At 43.9% G+C, this 20,137-nt stretch overlaps 1 protein-coding gene across 4 annotated transcripts; it reads left to right on the top strand.

The window, feature by feature from the left end:
• The first annotated feature begins 1,541 nt into the window (after positions 1 to 1,541).
• Positions 1,542 to 16,572, top strand: LOC137083427 (serine/threonine-protein kinase par-1-like). 4 transcript variants are annotated; one of them, XR_010906499.1, is made up of 7 exons: positions 1,542 to 3,317; positions 3,433 to 3,527; positions 3,662 to 3,712; positions 6,057 to 6,435; positions 7,134 to 7,313; positions 15,826 to 15,991; positions 16,339 to 16,572. XR_010906499.1 is itself a non-coding variant. In XM_067449367.1 (7 exons), the coding sequence occupies exons 1-6, from the start codon at positions 1,952 to 1,954 to the stop codon at positions 15,930 to 15,932; spliced, it is 2,178 nt and encodes a 725-aa protein (XP_067305468.1). In that variant the 5' UTR covers positions 1,542 to 1,951; the 3' UTR covers positions 15,933 to 15,944; positions 16,339 to 16,572. The 4 variants fall into 4 exon arrangements, 2 of the variants coding, with proteins under 2 accessions (XP_067305468.1, XP_067305467.1); XR_010906500.1 differs by having other exon boundaries at positions 15,826 to 15,987; XM_067449367.1 differs by having other exon boundaries at positions 15,826 to 15,944.
• The last annotated feature ends 3,565 nt before the right edge of the window (positions 16,573 to 20,137 follow it).

A 20,137-nucleotide genomic window follows, 5' to 3' on the forward strand; every position in this document is an offset into this window, starting at 1 on the left:
GCATGTTATCACATTTCACTTCCATTCTTTTAAATCTAGAAAAACGTATACACTGTATTAATGAAATAAAACCACATAATTACACTAGAAGTGTGAAAGTAATGTGGGGGGAAAATACTCTGAAGCTTAAGTGGATTTACAAAAACGGAGAAAGTCATAAAGAGTTAGGTTGTGCTCCGCTCTCCTCTTATTGTTCATTCATGGAAAAGCTCATATTGATTTTAGTAAATATTTATTTCATCAGAGGCACCACAAATGAATAATTACTAATTTTGGCTGAAAATGTAACAGATTTTGAGGGTTCATTTAAATGTAAAAAAACGGAAACATGTTGACTACATTATTTATGCATATTATTCAAATTAATATTATTTTATATTATATATGTTTAATTTGTGGACAAAGTTAGTCAATGAAAAACTGCATGTAAACTCCTTTTTTATATATTGTGACTTCTATAAAGTGATGCTCTGTCATTTATTGAAATAGAGATTCTTGAACTGTTTTAAATGGTTCAAAAAACATACACAGACTGTGATGATTGAAGCAGCGGCTCCGTGTCCTGTACTTTATTGAAACTTTACATTTCAGATTTTGAATTAGGCCTAAAGTATTAAAATAATTAAAGTCACTATCAAAGGACAGATTGGTCACGACTCGAGAGTTGAGCTGTTGTTGAGACGGTAGGTCTACTCACACTCCGCGTTTGACAATCCGTGAAGCTTTTAAAAGAAGACATTTTTCAAAATATAACAGTTCGCCTCAATCAGCTAGTTCAGATGTCAGGGCACTGAGAAAAAAAGAAGAAAAAAAAGACTTGTTGCGCACGCAAGTTATTTGAGGTGTAATGTAGGCTAGCTGTACCTGGTCTACCCTATAGCCTCCTGGCAGACTGAACTGCAGCACGCTCTTGTTTCACATGATAACGTTATGTTAGGTTAACACGAACCAAAATAGCGCGCAGCTGCATCCATAGGTCCGTGTTGTGTATAAAATAAAATCAGTCATACTCAATCAATGTAATTTCTTTTTCCTTCAGTATTTATTTATTGATCCTTAATTTAGTTTCAAATAGGCTAACCTTTCTTGATGTTATACACAAAAGCACTTATGCTGTTCACGATTAAGTATTGGGACATTTTTTTTATCATTATTTACGTGAGGCAAAAGTAACGTTAAGAATGAAGAATAAACTGAAATTCGCGGCATTCAACAACTTACTATGATAAAATTATTTCCAATTTGCTTTCTCCCACTTGTCCTGGCATCCTAGTGCACATAAGCTGTCCATCATTGTTGAAAAAGTAAGGTTTAAACAGTCTGGTTTTAAATTATGTTCTAGACCAATGCAACAGCCGCTCTAGCGCTCCTCTGACTGCCTGCCAAAATGGCGGCGCTTAGGCTGCGTGACGTTACCGGCGTCACAGACCTGCCGGTTAATTTATTTTATAGACCTATACAAATATAATATATAGAACTATAAAAAATATAATAAATAAACCGGTAGGTCTGTGTGTCTATGTTTGTGCTTTATGCAAGCAGTTAAACTGTAAATGTAAAGATCTTTTGCAGCACAGGGTAAGGCCAGTATACATTGATGATTTGAGAAAATTATAATGTACATTTAATATAAAAATAGGCAAATGTGTTCTCGTCCGGTGTGCGACCATCTTAAGTTTCTAAAGATCTGCAGCCAGTTATCACTGACAAAAACATTCACAAATATCCATGGCAACCGGCCTTCATGCATCTCTGTCTGTGACATCACAATGCGAGTATAAGTTCCGCTCAGGTTGTGTTGAAGTTCAGCTTGTTTCTTCAATACGTTTGACTAGTACTTTTTATCGTGCTTTATATCTCTCTATCTGTTATATCACCTGATTTGTGCTATTGCATTCAGTCAAATTGTGATAAAAGTTCTTAGCAGATCGTCAGAGAGAAACCTGGAGAAATGGGCCAGTGCAGATCTCATAGTTACGTAGTAGAGCAAAATGCTCAAGATGCGTGTACCTCAGCAAGGCCTGCCCAAGAGAAAGCAAAGAAGAAGAAGAAAGGCAGGTTTTTTAGATGGGCTTCTTCTTGGACATCTAAGAAACCGTCCATTGATGGCCAAGAGAGTCAGTGTGCAAATGATGAAAACCAACAGCCTGAGATCATCCAGCAGTTGCCTCGTGGTAGAATTGTTTTTGTGTCTCTGTCGACAATTGGTCGTCAACAGAGTCAGTGCACAAATGATAAAAACCAACAACCTGAGACAATCGATGGTCAGCAGAGTCAGAGCAGAAATGACAGTGACCAAAAACAGCTTGAGACAATCGATGGACCTCAGAGTCAAAGTCAGTGTGCAAACGATGAAAACCAACAGCCTGAGATCATCCAGCAGTTGCCTCGTGGTAAAATTGTTTTTGTGTCTCTGTCGACAATTGGTCGTCAACAGAGTCAGTGCACAAATTATAAAAACCAACAACCTGAGACAATCGATGGCCAAGAGAGTCAGAGGAGAAATGACAGTGACCAACAACAGCTTGAGACATTCGATGGACCTCAGAGTCAAAGTCAGTGTGCAAACGATGAAAACCAACAGCCTGAGATCATCCAGCAGTTGCCTGATGGTAAAATTGTTTTTGTGTCTCTGTCAACATTTGGTCGTCAACAGAGTCAGAGCAGAAATTATAGTGACCAACAACAGCTTGAGACAATCGATGGACCACAGAGTCAAAGTCAGTGTGCAAATGATGAACAGAGTCAGTGTGCAAACGATAAAAACCAGCAGCCTGAGATCATCCAGCAGTTGCCTCGTGGTAAAATTGTTTTTGTGTCTCTGTCGACAATTGGTCGTCAACAGAATCAGTGCACAAATTATAAAAACCAACAACCTGAGACAATCGATGGCCAAGAGAGTCAGAGCAGAAATGACAGTGACCAACAACAACCTGAGACAATCGATGGCCAAGAGAGTCAGAGCACAAAAGATGCCACCCAAAAGCCTGAGAGATGCTCAGATGGTGAATCTGCTCATGCCAGCGACACTAAGAACGCTTTAGAGCTCAGGTGTGTGTCGTTCCACACGACTAATGAAGGCATTGACCTATCGGTGGACAAGGCTGAGCAGGACAGCTGGGTCACCTGTGTGTCCTCCCTCACACCTAAGCCGGAGGAAGAGAAAGACAAAGATAATCCCGGGCCAGAGCGAGCATCCACCAGCACACACAAGAACAACAACAGTGAGGAGAACACACTCTCCGCCTCGCCAGCGGACGACACTGCTTGGACCGATGAGGAAGAAGTTATCAATTTAAGTCTAAAGGGAAAGACAGGTCAGTTTAATACTGTCTCATGACATAAAATGTGCAAACAGAAGCTCTTTTACTAGACATTCTAATCTTTAATCAGCATGATTGTAAATTTACCATCTCTTTTCTTTATTAACAGATGACATCCTGCAGCATTATGAATGTTTGAAACTGCTGGGCCGAGGATCATACGGACAAGTCTTTGAAGGAATCCGATTGTCCGATTCACGAAAGGTCATTTAAATTCATTAACAGTTCCATCCGGTTCATGACCGGACTCATGTGACCTCTGCACAGATAATTCATCCACTGTAACTCATTCTAACAAAAACATTCTTTCTTTTTTCCCCCTTTTCCTCGGAGAACAGGTGGCGCTCAAATATGTGGAAAAGACGGGATGCGAGGGAAATGTCCGTAATGTAAGTGGACCACTCCTCAGAGTATGCATTCACATTAGCAATAGGATATGTATGGGGGAAACAATTGCATGCAAAAATTGTCAATAGTTTCTTTCCCATAACCCTCATCCTTCCCTCACCCTAAAATTATACTTCCTTTCTTTTTGTCCAGAAATGCATTTGTTTGGGAGTTTTTTGTTGTTGTTATTTTGTATTTTATTCACCTTTAAATTACTAGACTTTATAAATAAATAATCATTTAAGCGATTCTTTCAACTTCAATTCAAAATAACTCACAATTTCATGCATAACCCTTTTAATTCAGCTCATAATCTCTCACATTGGGTGTCTCTGCCGGCCTCTTGTGGAAAATAATGATATAACATGATGGCCTTATATAGTTAAACGGTTAGTTTACCCCAAAATGATAATTTGATGTTCATCTGCTTACCCCCAGTTCATCAAACATGTAGGTGTCTTGTTAAGATTTGTAACTCCCACCGTTGCTGTGTGGTGTGTGCCAGTCAGGGGCGTAACTACAGACAGTGCAGGCAGCGCACGCGGGCCCATGCCCACATTGCAAACGGGCCCCTGGCGACAAAGTGACGCCGCAGAATATTGTGACACTCACATTTTAAATGAAAAGCACTGGTTTCAGATTTGAAAATCACACGGCTGTCGCGCTCTACCGTCACGCTTAGGATACTGACCACCTTTTTCATCCGAGCATGTGAGCGGAGCACAGTTGCGTGACGCTCCGCTAGATATTCCACTCTATGCCAGTGAGCTCCACAGTTCACTATAAAATGTGAATTATTTGATTTAAATCTAGCAATTTCAAGCTTTCTTCATGTTTATGTCATGTATTCACCGAGTTTCAGATTCTCGCAGATAGCGCACCTTTTTTATTTATTTTACTAAAGCACAAAGTTTTGTTGTTATGTGAGTGTACACAAATAAAATAGACAATTAATAGTTTATAACTATGTCTCACATTTATCTGTATGGCCAAAAATTACGGAGTATTGCGAGTTATATCCCCCGTCATGACTCGTGAGGGGAAAAAACATCAGAATTCGCCGGTGCGTTCTTCAGCCAGAGGGTTAAAGAAACCGTAGCCTATTTAGTTTCATATTTATGTTTAAATAATAGCCCATAATATAATTTATTATTATTATTATTATTATTATTATTATTCATTATTTTAATTAGGGATGCATCAAATATTCGGCCGAAAACAGACCATGTGCATTCTAGGTGCATTCTTGGCCGAAAGACTTTCTTCACTGAAACAATACGTCCGAAATGTGATGCCGCAAACAGAAACCGCGACCTGCGTGCTTGTGTAAAGATGTGGCTCATCTCACATCTGATGACGCATCTATGGGTCGTAACCATAGGGTTGTAACTTGAAAATAATACTTTGTTTATGTTTCTCTTGATGGATACACACACTGGCGATTATAAAAGAAAAAGGTGGGCAAAACGGTCTCTCTTTATAAACTTTGTTCAATGCATGCGAGTGCTGCCTTAGGTTCGAATATGGACAGTCATTTTCACCATCATCACCCGCGTTTAGTGCCAGAAGACGCGAATGAGAGAACATCTGTCTCTGTGCACTCATCCGAAAGCGCGCAGTCTCACAGCGCGCAAATATTGAGTTCTCTTTCAAGTCTTGCGTTTGAACGGACAAACTCACACAAAAAGTGGCCTATGTCAACATGTCCATCTTGATGAGTCTCTAGTAATGTTGTTATCTACTTTTTTGGCCTTCAGAACATCTTAAAATGCACATATGTAGATCCTAGAAATCTACATTTTCTCGGGGGAGCATGCTCACAAACACCCCTAAATAACTCACATTTGGAATCTTAGTGATTATAAAAGAGTGTCTTTTTTACGATTAAGGGATGTAGGCCCTACATTATGGTGACACAGAATAAGACATTAATATTTGATTTGTAAATAATATTAAACAACCGATATCCTGATATAGAAATGAAACCTAAACCTAAAGTGTTACATAGGCTAGGTTAGGGTGCAGCCCAGGGGGCCATAGCCTGCATTGGGGCCCATCATTAGTAAGTTACGCCACTGGTGCCAGTCATATAATCACGTGAATGGGTAACAATTCTATGAGAGCAAAAAAACAAACACAAAAACACATGCTTAGACAACGTGCACAAAAACCCTGCTGCTCCTGACGACACATTGATTTCTTAAGACACGAACCAATCAGTTTCTGTGAGAAACACAACAGTATTTATTTATGTTATTTTTTTACCTCATATCCAGACGAATCTCATCTAGTGTTTCCATGTCCCCTAATGATCTCTCTTTCGTGTAACTGTTATCTCTCCTGTAGGGTCTGTTTGGCAAATCCCTACCAAAGGAGGTCGCCATGATGGCACTTTTGAGCAAAAGCCCCAGCGTTCCCCAGATTGTCAAGCTGCTCGACTGGTACGAGACGCCCAATGAGTACATACTGGTCCTCGAGCGGCCCACGCCGTGTCAGGATATGCGACAGTTTTTACTCAAGCACGGCGGAAGGATCGAGGAATCGTCAGCACGAGCTGTAATGCGGCAGGTGGTCACAGCGGCAAAGATATGCTGTGAGCGAGGAATCCTCCACGGTGATATAAAGCTGGAGAACCTGCTCATCAACGAGAACACCCTGCAGGTCAAGCTCATAGACTTCGGCACTAGTAAGCGCTTGAAGAAGTCTGCTTACTCGACATTCAGAGGTATGTATTAGTATTAGTTACACTCTAATAATTAAATTGTTAAAATGTAGCCTGGATGCCAGTCGAACTCAGCCCCGCCCACAACATTTGAGGTCTGGACTCGATCCATAGAGGAGTAATTATGAACAGAAACTGACCAATGAAATCATCAGGGCGGGCTTTAGACGATGATGGACAGATGATAAACAGTAACGTAATCATCACGTCATCAAAGGGGCTTGGGTTATATTTGTTCAAATCCTAAACGGAGAGCTTGTTTGTATCTGCATCACCTTCACTATTTCTCTCTGAAATGATGATCATGTTGGTAAGTAACTGTGTATCCTTAAACTCTTTTTTTCAACACGGGCAAAGTTTGGGGGGTAAAGTTTGGCAAGGTTTCCTGCTAAAATTCACATTCCTGGGTCTATTTATCACATAATTGAGGTCGCTTCAACCCGCGGACATGGAAAACAACCCTTGGGAAAACTGCAGAGTTTGAGTTCTGTTGACATTTGACAACTAACGTTATGCGTCGCTCCGTTGCTCTGATTGGTTGTAGGTCTGTCCAATTGAGGTCTTTCCTGGTTCGGTTGAAACACGCCCCATAATCACAGCCCAATGGAGCATCAGACTCATATTTTGACTAGAATTGAGTATGACCACGTCAGGCTAGACAAAATGCATTGCCATGCATTAAATCTTCTTCTTTCTTTCAGGCACAAAGGTGTTTGCTCCCCCTGAGAGTGTCAACAATGGGAAGTTCTATGGCAAGCCTGCAACGGTGTATGCCCTCGGCGTGGTGTTGTTCAAGATGCTGTCAGGTAAGTATCCTCGCACGCCGAAGCAGCTCGCCGAGATCCTAACGGAGCCCTGGTACACGGAAGAGATCTCCAAAGGTGAGAGCAGTTTTTTTTACGATTGCTTACACACTAAAATTAAACTTTTTCATGATTAGTAAAAAGCTTACACTCAAGGAGCAAAACACAAAGCTACATTTGCACAACTGTTAGCACATTGTCAGCTTCGCACTATTTGCACAACATGACTTTGTTTAAACATACACACCACTTTCTAAAGCCAGGTGGCGTGTTATCTGTATGCATTTGTGTGTGTGTGTGTGATGGGTAGGTTTAGGGGTAGAGGCAGTGTGTGTGTGTGTGTGTGTGTGTGTGTGTGTGTGTGTGTGTGTGTGTGTGTGTGTGTGATGGGTAGGTTTAGGGGCAGTATGTGTGTGTGTGTGATGGGTAGGTTTAGGGCTAGGGGCAGTGTGTGTGTGTGTGTGTGTGATGGGTAGGTTTAGGGGAAGTGTGTGTGTGTGTGATGGGTAGGTTTAGGGGTAGGGGCAGTGTGTGTGTGTGTGTGATGGGTAGGTTTAGGGGCAGTGTGTGTGTGTGTGATGGGTAGGTTTAGTGTGTGTGTGTGTGTGTGTGTGTGTGTGTGATGGGTAGGTTTAGGCTTAGGGGCAGTGTAGGGGCATAGAATGAAACGCTAAAAAGCGATTATGCATCTTGATAGCACGCCAAAATGGCATACGAATTGGTGTGTCATATATACGACATTTCATTTCATTTGCAAAACATTACACACACTTGTATACATCAGACACAGAAGTATATCATGATGTCACTATCTTGCAATTCCAAAGCACTGACTGTCAAATTACCACACCTATGAGCCAATCTGTTTAACACAGCCATCAGGTGCACAAACACATGATTGCTAAATTGTAGACACACCAATCAGGTTTAAGCACTATAAAATGCAGCCGGTAGGTTCACCTGCCTTCAACCAAAACTGACAATGGGTGTGTTTACATGCACGTTCTTAAGCCGATTATGCCTTATAAGCCGACTGTAAAAAAGGCCCCCTTGTGGCCGCTAAGCATCAGACACTTTACTGTGACTCTCTCTCTCTCTCTCCTACTGGAAGATGCCTCGCTTCACCTGGACTGTTAGCCAATCACAAGTTGTCTTAGGAGCGCTGCACGTTGGTAGCGTTCTCTCCGGGTTTTGAGTTACAACCCACCTTGATACAACTGCGTTATGCTGTGTGCGTCTTTACAAAACCACTCTTCACTGTACATATGCAGTTGTCAATTCAATAAATACTTCCAATGAAGAAATATTGCGTGATTCTGATCAATCACCCGCTGTGAGCTCTACCTAACGATCCTCAAACTATCTAAACCAAAGAAGCCAGTCCTCTTCTGCACAAAGTGGTCCTTCGAGCCGGATCCAGAGCCTGCAGCGGAGCAAGATGTTTACCACTTCGGATAAAGAGTCTAGTGTTCGATCCAGGAGGCAGCGGTCCCTCCCTAATTACTTGCAAGATTATGACTTATCTGATCTCCCGACCAGCTCTCAAAACAAGAAGCCTTCTGAATCACAGTCTAGAGAGCCTCTAGACGAAGAGGATCACCGTAGACCTGATTCGCGTTCTACATCCCCAGAAAGTCAGCTGCACCACAGCCCAGCGCGATTGTCAGTCACTGATAAATGGGAATCTTCAGCAGCTGAGTGGAGAAGGGAGTGCTGCATACTAGAGCGTGAAAGGGAAGATCTCTTGGCATCAATGGAGGAATTAAAAATACAGAACGAACAGCTCAGAGCCAGAGCAGAACCCATCAATTCCCGTTCAGAGCCACGTATTGTAGCTGCTAGAGATAGACTTTACAGAGAAGGGCTGGATTATGGAGGTGCTTCAACCCAGTTTAAATCAGTCTACTTCCGGGACAGGGAGACACCAACACAACGGCCCTCAGATAGGCATCATGACTACAGTAGAGAGACAAAGGACTACAGGGAATCAACCAGATATGACTTTCCTTCACCTAGGCGCTCTCCCGAGCCTGTACGCACCAAGCACCAGGCCTTGCGACGACGCTATGACTCCACAGAAGGTTGCTACAGTTCTCATTCAAATTATGAACAGTGCAGCCACCACCGCTCACCTGAGCATTACTCCAGATACAGAGACTCTTGTTATTCCTCCAGAGAATACAAAGAACCATCAAGCCGAGGTGACTACTCTCCTGCACGCCGCTGCAGCTACTCTCCAGACCAGCGCGAGAGACATAGACCCCCTTCACCTTGGCATGAGCCCCGACATTCATTGACTCCCCCTGGTGGACAGGAAAGAACATACAGAGGGCCCATTCCTACAATCCCGAACTTCAACAGTCCTAACCCAAGAGACTTTGCGAGACTCCGTATTGCCCTAGACAATCTCCTTCCTAGAGATGCCACTGAACGTTTCAAGTTCCAGATATTAGTGGATCATCTGAAGCTGGAGGAAGCTTTGCTGGTGGCAGATTCTTACAGCAATTCTGACTACCCATTCACTGACACTATGGCAGCTTTAAACCAGCAGTACGGGCAGCCACACCAACTCGCCCTTCAGCGTATTGCCGAACTGATGGACGGCCCCAACATTCAGAGTGGAGACATCAAGTCATTCAGGTTGTTCGCACTGAACGTCAGATCACTTGTGAGCATGTTGGAGCAGCTCGGTTTAAAAGGGCAAGTAGAGCTGGACTGTGGTTCTCATGTCACCCGTCTACTGGGCAAGCTACCACACGACTTGAGGTCCAGTTTCAGGCGCTACATCCACCCGCTCCGTATTCCTATCCCCACTCTTCTGGACCTAGCAGATTGGCTGGAATACGAGCTCCAGATCCAGGAGGATATAGCACAATATCGCTTGAGGAAGGACACTGGATCTAAGCCCAGAGATCTCAAGAGTAATGTGAAGTCGTCACCTAAGGCCTCAGTCCTCATGCTGGGGGCTGAACCCAAATCGATTAGGGAGCCGACCAAATTCACTCCTCCAACCAGTCTAGATGCAAAGAAGTTCTGCCCATTCTGTGAGAACTACAAGCATACTCTGAATAATTGCGCAAATTTCAAACTGCTCAGCGCCACCCAGAAACGTACCTGGATTCAGGACAACAACCGATGTTGGCGATGCGGCAGAGAACACAGATCTGCTGAATGTGATCTGAAGATGTGCTGTAGAACATGCAACAGCAGACACCTGCTTGCTCTACATGATGTCAGCGAAAGAAGTTTAGCCAAGACTGACAAAGTTGAGAGAAGACCTGACCAGGTGAAGTCCAGTGAGAGCAAACCTTTGTCCGTTCCAAGTGCAGAACAAGTGCTATACATTGGCAAGCCACCGCAGGGCCATCGTGTGCTTCTCAAGGTCAGTAAAGTTATCCTTCGCCACGGTGACCAAACTCTGGAGACATACGCTGTGCTAGACGATGGGTCCGAACGTACCCTTCTCCTCCAACCGGCTGTCCAACAACTGGGAATTGAAGGCCAGCCCGAGGATTTGCCCCTACGTACCGTTAGACAGGAGCTACAGACGCTTCACGGGGCGGCTGTCTCATTTAGCATCTCTCCAGCCTGTTCTCCAGCCATGGTATACAACATCAAAGGAGCCTTTACCGCACCCAAGCTCGGGCTGGGCCAGCACACATATCCCTTCAAAGCACTGCACAGCAAATACAGACATTTGAAGAAACTTTCTATCCCTTCATTTAAGGACATTGTCCCGCTACTGCTTATTGGCTCAGACCACCCTCACTTGGTGACTCCAGTTGAGCCAGTCATCTTTGGTCCCCCTGGTGCGCCGGTTGCTGTCCGCACCCGTCTCGGATGGACGCTGCAAGGTCCTACCAACAATCTAAAGCAGCACCTTATCGAACAACATTGCCTTTTCACCACCTTCGGGGCACCTCCGGCTGACATCTACCAGCATGTGGAGAGGCTGTGGCAGCTGGACGTCCTCCCATGGCGCAGCGAAAAGGCCAGTATGAGGTCACAGCAGGACAAGGAGGCCCTTGAATGCTTGGATAAACAGACTGTGCGAGTACATGTTAATGGTGTACACCGCTATGCTACTCCTCTCCTACGCGTGAAGAACTTTCCCCACCTCTGCGCACCAAAGGAGGCAGTACTGCCTCAACTTCGGAACACGGAAAGGCGGCTGGCGAAGAAACCAGAGACAGCCCAAGTCTACAATGCAGAGATCCAGAGACTTGAAAAGGCTGGTTATGTGGAGAAACTACCCCCTGGCACAGAGAACACCTCAAGCAGCTGGTACATCCCTCACCACCTTGTGGAGCACAATGGCAAGCACAGAGTGGTTTTTAATTGCTCCTTCCAGTACAGTGACGCTAACTTGAACAAACTCCTGCTTCCTGGTCCAACTCTTGGTCCACCACTCCTTTCAGTTCTCCTGCGATTCAGAGAGCATTGTGTGGCCTTTAGTAGTGACATACGGGGTATGTTTCACCAGGTCAGGCTCCTTCCTGAGGATGAGCCTCTCCTCCGCTTCCTCTGGAGGGAGCTCAAGCGTGATGAACAACCCACAGTCTACCAGTGGAAGGTGCTGCCCTTTGGCACTACCTGTAGCCCCTGCTGTGCTACATATGCCCTGCAGAAGCACATTATGGACCATACTCAGCCAGCGGATGCAGTGAGAGACTCTGTGTTAAAGCATTTCTATGTGGATAACTGTCTACAAAGCATGCCTACAGTTGAAGATGCCAAGCCCATCATTGACAAGCTGCAGACTCTTCTTGCCGAGGGAGGCTTTGAGCTTCGCCAGTGGGCCAGTACACATCCAGACACCATCCGTCACCTCCCTGTTGAGGCAAGATCGGCTAGTGCCGAAAAGTGGATCGCCCAAGGTCACCCAAGCCAAGAAGAATCAGCCCTGGGCCTGCAGTGGGACTGCCGAGAGGACACACTGTCCTTCAAGTGTCGAGAGGCTGTAGCCAATGAAGAAGTCGTCACTATGCGCTCAATCTATAAAGTGGTGGCAAGCCAATACGACCCCCTTGGTTTTCTAGTACCTTACATAACCAGGGCCAAAGTTGTCATCCAACACCTGTGGGACAAAAAGCGTGACTGGGACGACCCTGCTCTGCCAGATCACCTGCTAGCCGCATGGAGAGAGTGGGAGGATGAGTTACCTCACCTACAGAACATAACACTTCCGAGATGTTACACTAGCTGTGAGTTAGATTCTCCCACCTGTGAGCGTGAGATCCATGTGTTTTGTGATGCCTCAGAGCGAGCCTATGGCTCTGTGGCATACCTCCGAACCAGGAATCCTCATGGAGTCATCCAAGTAGCTTTTGTCACTGCAAGATCCAGAGTTGCTCCAAAAAAGCAGCAGTCAATCCCACGCCTGGAGTTATGCGCTGCTCTTACCGGAGCACAAATGGCCCAGATCCTCAAATCTGAACTTACACTGCCCATCCAGCGGGTGGTGCTCTGGTCGGACTCTACCACTGTGCTCCAGTGGTTGCAGTCGGAATCATGCCGTTTCAAAGTGTTTGTTGGTACACGCGTGGCAGAAATTCAAGATCTCACCAAGGGTGACACATGGCGGTATGTGGACTCTGCACAGAACGCGGCCGACGACATAACGCGTGGCAAACCTCTTGCCACATTGACTCCAGACAGCCGCTGGGGTCAAGGCCCAACCTTCTTGTGGTGTTCCCCAGACAAATGGCCACAAAGTCCTCAGATCCAAACTGAGGCAGGTCAGGGTGAAGAGCTCAAGAAACCTCAGTTCTGCTACCTCAATACTACCGAGTCAAGTCACCTCCCGGATGCTAAGCAGTTTTCTTCCTTCAGAGACCTCCTGACTGCCACGACAAAGACTCTACATGGGGCGGCCTCAGGCAACGTCACAGCCTACAGGGAAGCCCAGCTGGCTCTGCTACAACAGGTCCAACAAGACAGTTTTCCTATTGACTATGCCCAGCTGCAGTCAGGGAAACCAGTCGCTAAGAGCAGCAGATTGCTCAAGCTTGCGCCAGAGTTCGACCACAGTGACAAGCTCATCCGGGTCGGCGGACGTCTGCGTCATAGTAACCATCTGGAAACGGATATGGTTCACCCGGTGGTGCTGGATGCCAAACACCCAGTCACACAGCTGCTCATCCAAGAGTATGATTCCCAGCTGCACCATCCAGGCCCAGAGAGGGTCTTCTCAGAGATGCGCCGCAAATACTGGTTACCAGGAGGGCGAGAGGCTATCCGCCGCTTTCAGCGCAAGTGCCAAGAGTGTCAGAAATGGCGTGGAAAGCCACAAATCCCTAAGATGGCAGACCTGCCTCCATCTAGAGTCCGACTTTTCAAGCCAGCATTTTACTCAACAGGAGTAGACTGCTTCGGGCCATACTCAGTGGCTATTGGAAGGAGGAGGGAAAAGCGCTGGGGAATAATCTTTAAATGCATGACCACCCGAGCCTTGCATATCGACATGCTCTCCAGTTTGAATAAAGACTCATTCCTCATGGCCCTAAGACGGTTTATCGCCCGCAGAGGAAAGCCATTCGAGCTGATTTCAGACCAGGGGACTAACTTCAGAGGTGGTGATCGAGAGCTCCAGGAAGCATTCGCCGACCTTGCTCCAGAAATCCAAGCTCAACTTGCATCTCAGCAAATCGACTGGAAGTTTAATCCACCCAACGCCCCCCACTTTGGCGGATGCTGGGAACGCGAGATACGTTCAATAAAACAAGCCCTGCAAGTAACCCTTGGAGCCCAGCTTGTGACAGATGAGGTGCTGAGAACCCTACTAGTTGAGATTGAAGGGATTCTCAACTCCAAGCCGTTAGGCTACACATCTGCAGACATCGCCGACCCGGATCCAATAACTCCCAACTCATTGCTCATTGGGCGGCCAGATGCCTCTCTCCCGCAGGTGGTGTATCCTGAATCCGAGCTCCTGAGCAGTAGGCGTTGGCGTCATAGCCAGCTGTTGGCTGACCACTTCTGGAAACATTTTATCCGCTTCTATCTGCCCAGCCTCCAAGCCCGACAGAAGTGGAATGCTGAAAACCCAGACCTGCACATCGGCAAGACGGTCCTCATCATTGATCCGCAGCTCCCCCGCTCACTGTGGCCAGTGGGTAAAGTGACCAGGGTCTCCCACGGCCTCGACAGTAAAGTACGGTCTGCTGAAGTGAATGTAGGAGACCGGGCTTACACCCGCCCGGTGGCTCGACTCATCCAGCTTCCAGAATTATCAGACTAACCACTACCGGACGAGTGGGCGCCTTTTCTTCTTCTGCAGATTCCCTTCAGTAATCTGGGGGCGGCTGTAAAAAAGGCCCCCTTGTGGCCGCTAAGCATCAGACACTTTACTGTGACTCTCTCTCTCTCTCTCCTACTGGAAGATGCCTCGCTTCACCTGGACTGTTAGCCAATCACAAGTTGTCTTAGGAGCGCTGCACATTGGTAGCGTTCTCTCCGGGTTTTGAGTTACAACCCACCTTGATACAACTGCGTTATGCTGTGTGCGTCTTTACAAAACCACTCTTCACTGTACATATGCAGTTGTCAATTCAATAAATACTTCCAATGAAGAAATCTTGCGTGATTCTGATCAATCACCCGCTGTGAGCTCTACCTAACGATCCTCAAACTATCTAAACCAAAGAAGCCAGTCCTCTTCTGCACACCGACAATGAACATGGTCATGTAAACGCGGTAACCCGTTTTCTTTTATCGGAGTAAGGTCATAAACGGCGTAAGCATAAACCGGTCGGGACAGGTAGTTTTTGCCTATAAACCGGTCGGGACAGGTAGTTTTTGCCTCTTACCCTGATTTTGCGCGGCATGTAAACGCATTAACCTGCTTTCTGTCGGCTTATTGAAGTGCGCATGTGTGATAGGTGACAAAAACGCAAACTCAGAGCAGATTTAAATGCATCCCAACAGAGCGAGCTAGCGTTTTGCATGAAATAAGGACATATATCACAAACACAGACTCTTTTAAGACCCAGAAAATTGTAAAGATGTGTTCTCATCTCACGCAGCAGAAGTAGAAGAGGTTCAGTCAAAACGCTGCATCTGTAACTGATGAGGGATAATGTGAGCTGCTGACACGGTGCGCGCTTTATTTAACATCACAACTGACGTGAAAAACTCAGAGTCATTTACAAACATTATAATTTTTGACGTCACTACAAGGAAATAACCCGGTTTATAATTAAAATCATCGCGGTTTACTTGCGTTGTCAGTTTACTGGTTTGCATGTAAACGGGGACAACTGATTATTTCAATAAGCTGATTAGAGTTATCAGCTTGCTGGTGTGCATGTAAACTCACCCAATATTGTCAGTTTTTTTGCAGATTATTTTTCATATGGTAACACAATATTGTTTTTATAAAGTTGTGTATAGTTTTTATAAAGTGTTCCATTGTTGGGCTACATTGTTGTAGGGTTGTGTTAATTGTGTGTAGTGTTTTGACAATTGTTTTCAGAATTGTGCTTAAAGGGATACTTCACTGTTGAAAAAACTGTAAAATAATGTGATCAGTTGCACAAAGTATAAAGCTTACAATACTAACCAGACATCTCTCCCCTCTCTCTCTTCACAGAGTGCCAAGATCTGATCTCCGCATGCATGCAAAACGATCCGGCCAAGCGGATCGATCTGGAAAAGATCCTCCTACACGACTGGTTTCAAGCCCTGATCCTGAACTAAACGTGTTTCAAAGTAAGACACCGCCATAAGGCGAGAGATGGAAGAAACCCAGAGAGTAGGTACAGAAAAAAACCTCACAAAAAGATTCATACGTGATGAGAAGAATTGATAGATGCAATTACAGATAAAAGCACGCACATTAATATAAATATTTGTGTGAGTGAGTGTACTTGTTTTTATTACATTGTGGGGACCAAATATCCACACAATGGAATATAAACATGAGATCAGCAGCCAGCGGTCCCTACAATGTAAATGTGTTCATAAACATAATGTTTCCTGTGATGGGTAGGGTTAGGGGCAGGGGCAGTGTAAAATCCATTACGCCTATGGTAAGTTCCCACAATTCATAAAAATCTTCTGTGTGTGTGTGTGTGAATGAATGGGGCTGTGTTCCATTCGACAGGCTCCCTATGCAGTGCTCACTGCTCCATACTCCCTGAGTGTAAGTGTAACTGTTTACTATTCGAAGGGGACAAACATGTTCAGTTTAGAGGGCGTAGGGGAGTAGGGGATAAGGGAACATCAATACATCACTGGAAGATCAAAATACCAGTCTAAACTAAATCAAATGTAGTATACAATCAGTGGCGTAACTTTGTTTTAAAAAGTGGGTGGGACATAAATTGTGTATCATATGCACGTGAAAAACTGCGTACTATATGCACGCCAAAGCTCATTTTGACGTATGAGGGGCGCTCATATGTCAAAGTGAGCTTTGGTGTGCATATGGTACGCAGTTTTTCGCGTGCATATGATATGCCCTATATGGCGTATTAAGGGGGGTTGCATTGCTGATACAATGTTATATAGGATGTAAAATATGTACAATAATTGCAGAAAAATTTGTATTAAGATGTCCGGAACCGGGAACTCTTCCCATAACTCCTGATACCTGTACTCGTTACGTCATAAGGAGAATGGCATCTACGCTAATGTTAGTCTCTCTGTTTATCCCGAGGTTTACTGCAGTCGGCCGGATCCAGATAAGATGAAGGACCGGCGCCTGGACACGACCGCAAGAAGAGATTGTGTGACCTGCCTGCATTGACACCATTGTATGAGAATTGTACTGAGCTGGACGATGACATCACTGTTTTCTCCAGAGCGGCTGTCCAGCCAAATCAAACTTTGTTGCATTATTTTCCTCTTCCTGTTATCACTGTAAAGCTGCTTTGAAACAATCTGTATTGTAAAAAGTGCTATATAAAGGTGACTTGACTTTTGGTGAAGAAATTTGTGTAGGTGTTCAGCTACATCTTATTGTTTAGATTGCATTTCAGTTTTTATATTCAGAATATATTTAAAGTAATGTAGAAATGTTGCAGATTTCTGTTTTATTCAGTTTTGTATTGCATTCAATTTTGATCTGAAGTTTAACAGTTTTAAGAGGATGGATGGATGGATGGATGGATGGATGGATGGATGGACGGACGGACGGACGGACAGATAGATAGATAGATAGATAGATAGATAGATAGATAGAAGTCTTATAATAATAATATCAACAACATGTCAATACGCAGGCCTACAGATTACATCTACTGGTTATGGAAGGCTTGTGAGGGTGGCAACATCAGTGTGTGTATTTACGCTTGTGAAGTTAAAATCAAACTATCCATCACTCAGATCATTTGAAGATTACCTCATTTGCAGCCGAAATGGGTGCCTGCAAGGGAGTAAAAAAATCACAATTATTATCGGATTATCGGTCCTCAACATAAATAAATATACTCATTGTAAAGTGCAATAATACAGTGATACAATAAACCGACATAAAATAAACACTTTTTGGCGCAGAATAACACTTGTGTGGCTAATGCTAATAGCGAATTTACTCGCGACAAATTACGGCCTCGATAAAACACTCTGAACTCGCATTCAGATGGTAATTGTTTCTCATGTGGACGTCCGTAAAAATTACATTTGCATGCCAACTCAGTGATAAAACTCGTGCATTCGGATGGTGATTATTCCGGTGGAGGAGTTTTGTGATCTGCACCAACGCTGCTCACGTGGTCAGGCGAATGATTGAATGCTGTAAAAATATCAAATGCTTATAATAATAAGAATAAAACCATATTTAATTTTATAATACGAAATTATTAATTAAATATCATGTTTTTAAAAAGATGTCATTTTAAAAATGTGGAAATGAGCGGAAATAAGTTACAACTCATTTAAAATGTAAACGTGTCTTTTCTTCTTTTTCTCTTTTGAGCGGTGATAAAAGAGTATTCATGTAAACACTTACAAGCATTCCAGTATTAAAAGTGTAGGCTAGATCTTTAATGCATCCAAATTACAGCGAAGCGCAAACATACGGTGCTCCGCAGGGGTCAAAAAGCGATCTCTTCTTAAAAAGCGATCTCTTCTTAAAAACTCAGAGATGTGGATTTAGACGGCAGTTAAATCACCACACGACCTCGGTGTTTGTCAAAAAACAGGAGGTAATTTGGCCGGGGATTTTTACGCGACTGGTGGGAGAAAAACACTGACATTCTGGATTCAGACGGCAATAAAACCACAGACTAGCCCCTGTAAATGATGAAAATACCTTACGACCCCACAGGAAACTATTACCGTCTGAATATGGTGTGATATGTTAGCCTACTGTATTAAATAAAAAGGGAAGCCTATAATGTGATTATGTAGGCTAAGTCAATGTATCCCTTTATCATTTCTGTATGAAAGTAGGCTATAGCATTTATTATGTGCAAATATGTTACATTTTGCATTATTTTACTTTATCAACACTCATAGAAAGACTTTATATTATATTATGTTTACTCATAATCTTTCAATATACTTCAAATTAATTTGGGAATACCTTGTTATAAAAGTACCAAAATGCTTAACCTTTGCTGGCAATATTCCCCATATAGGTCACATCGATGAATTTATTATTAATAACCTAAAAGCCTTTTTTTCTTCTTTTTTTTCTCACAAAATTCCGAATGGTGTCACGCCATATGAAGAATCACACTATACAACAATATGTAGCCTATGCAAAAAAATGTATTAGCTGCATTTAACAAACAACCAAACTGACAAGTGAATCATTGTTTCAGTGACAGCAAAATTACAAAATTGTTTAAAACAGTGAGTTCTACTCAAACTAGCAAAGAATCATGTTTATAACACATCGATCCACTTCCTGTATTCATTTAATGTTGCACTTCTTATTTTAACCTGCTGAATATAAACTACATGAATTATTTTTGGTTGTTGTAGTGTATGCAATCTTGTCTTTGTGGCCACACAAAAGCATTCGGGTACCCCTTCTGTTTCATGCAGTCGACCTTCAGCTCATTCTCACTGAGTATTTCCACTATCTGACCCCCATATGGCCTCTCCTCATGTTTCACAATCACAAACTGCCCTTCTGTGAATTTATCATTATCATCATCTTTATCTGTGAAATCTGCCTCAGCTTGAGTAATCAGTAAACGTTTGCTTGATTGGGGAAATGGCACTTCAGCAGGTGAGTTGCTGTCAAACTGGAGATGAGTTGGCTTGTGACAAGCACACATATCTGGGTATTTACAAAATAATCTCCCCTGGAGCGAAGGACATATAATCTGGTGCGTGCCTGGTACTGGGCGCACTGATGGAGCATTTCGTCCATTACAGCAACCTCTTCCACTTCGATTCAAATGACTTTGATGTTTTGGACAATCTCTGGCAAATATGCACACATTCCCAAGGCCGCGCTCAGAGTATTTCCAGGTGACCCGCTTAAACCCTGACATGTAGGGAATGCTGCTCATGACGTAGCATTTTGCCTCGTTGCGATATTGGTTGGCTGGCCCATCACCCAAAAAATGTACTGTATCAATGGCATGGACATTTCTTCTTCGGTAGTCCTCTAAAACGGGCTTTGTGTGTGCCCACACTGCACGTTCATCGAGACATAAGGACTTGGAGATTACTGAGTTACTTGAGCCACTAACTGAGAGGGAAACTTGCCTTCTATTGCCACCAAAAATATTTAATATATTTTATATTTATAGAGACTGATTCAAAATAGCATAATAGGGGCACTTTAAAAATATATCTGAACTATGGCTCAATGCTAAATGCTGAACAGTTAGTTCATGCGTTCATGAGCTCAAGGCTAGATTATTGTAATGCTCTACTGGGTGGTTGCCCTGCTCGCTTAATAAACAAACTCCAGCTAGTCCAAAACGCAGCAGCTCAAACCA

This window comes from Pseudorasbora parva, chromosome 7 (assembly GCF_024679245.1).
Source record: "Pseudorasbora parva isolate DD20220531a chromosome 7, ASM2467924v1, whole genome shotgun sequence".
NCBI lineage: Eukaryota > Metazoa > Chordata > Actinopteri > Cypriniformes > Gobionidae > Pseudorasbora > Pseudorasbora parva.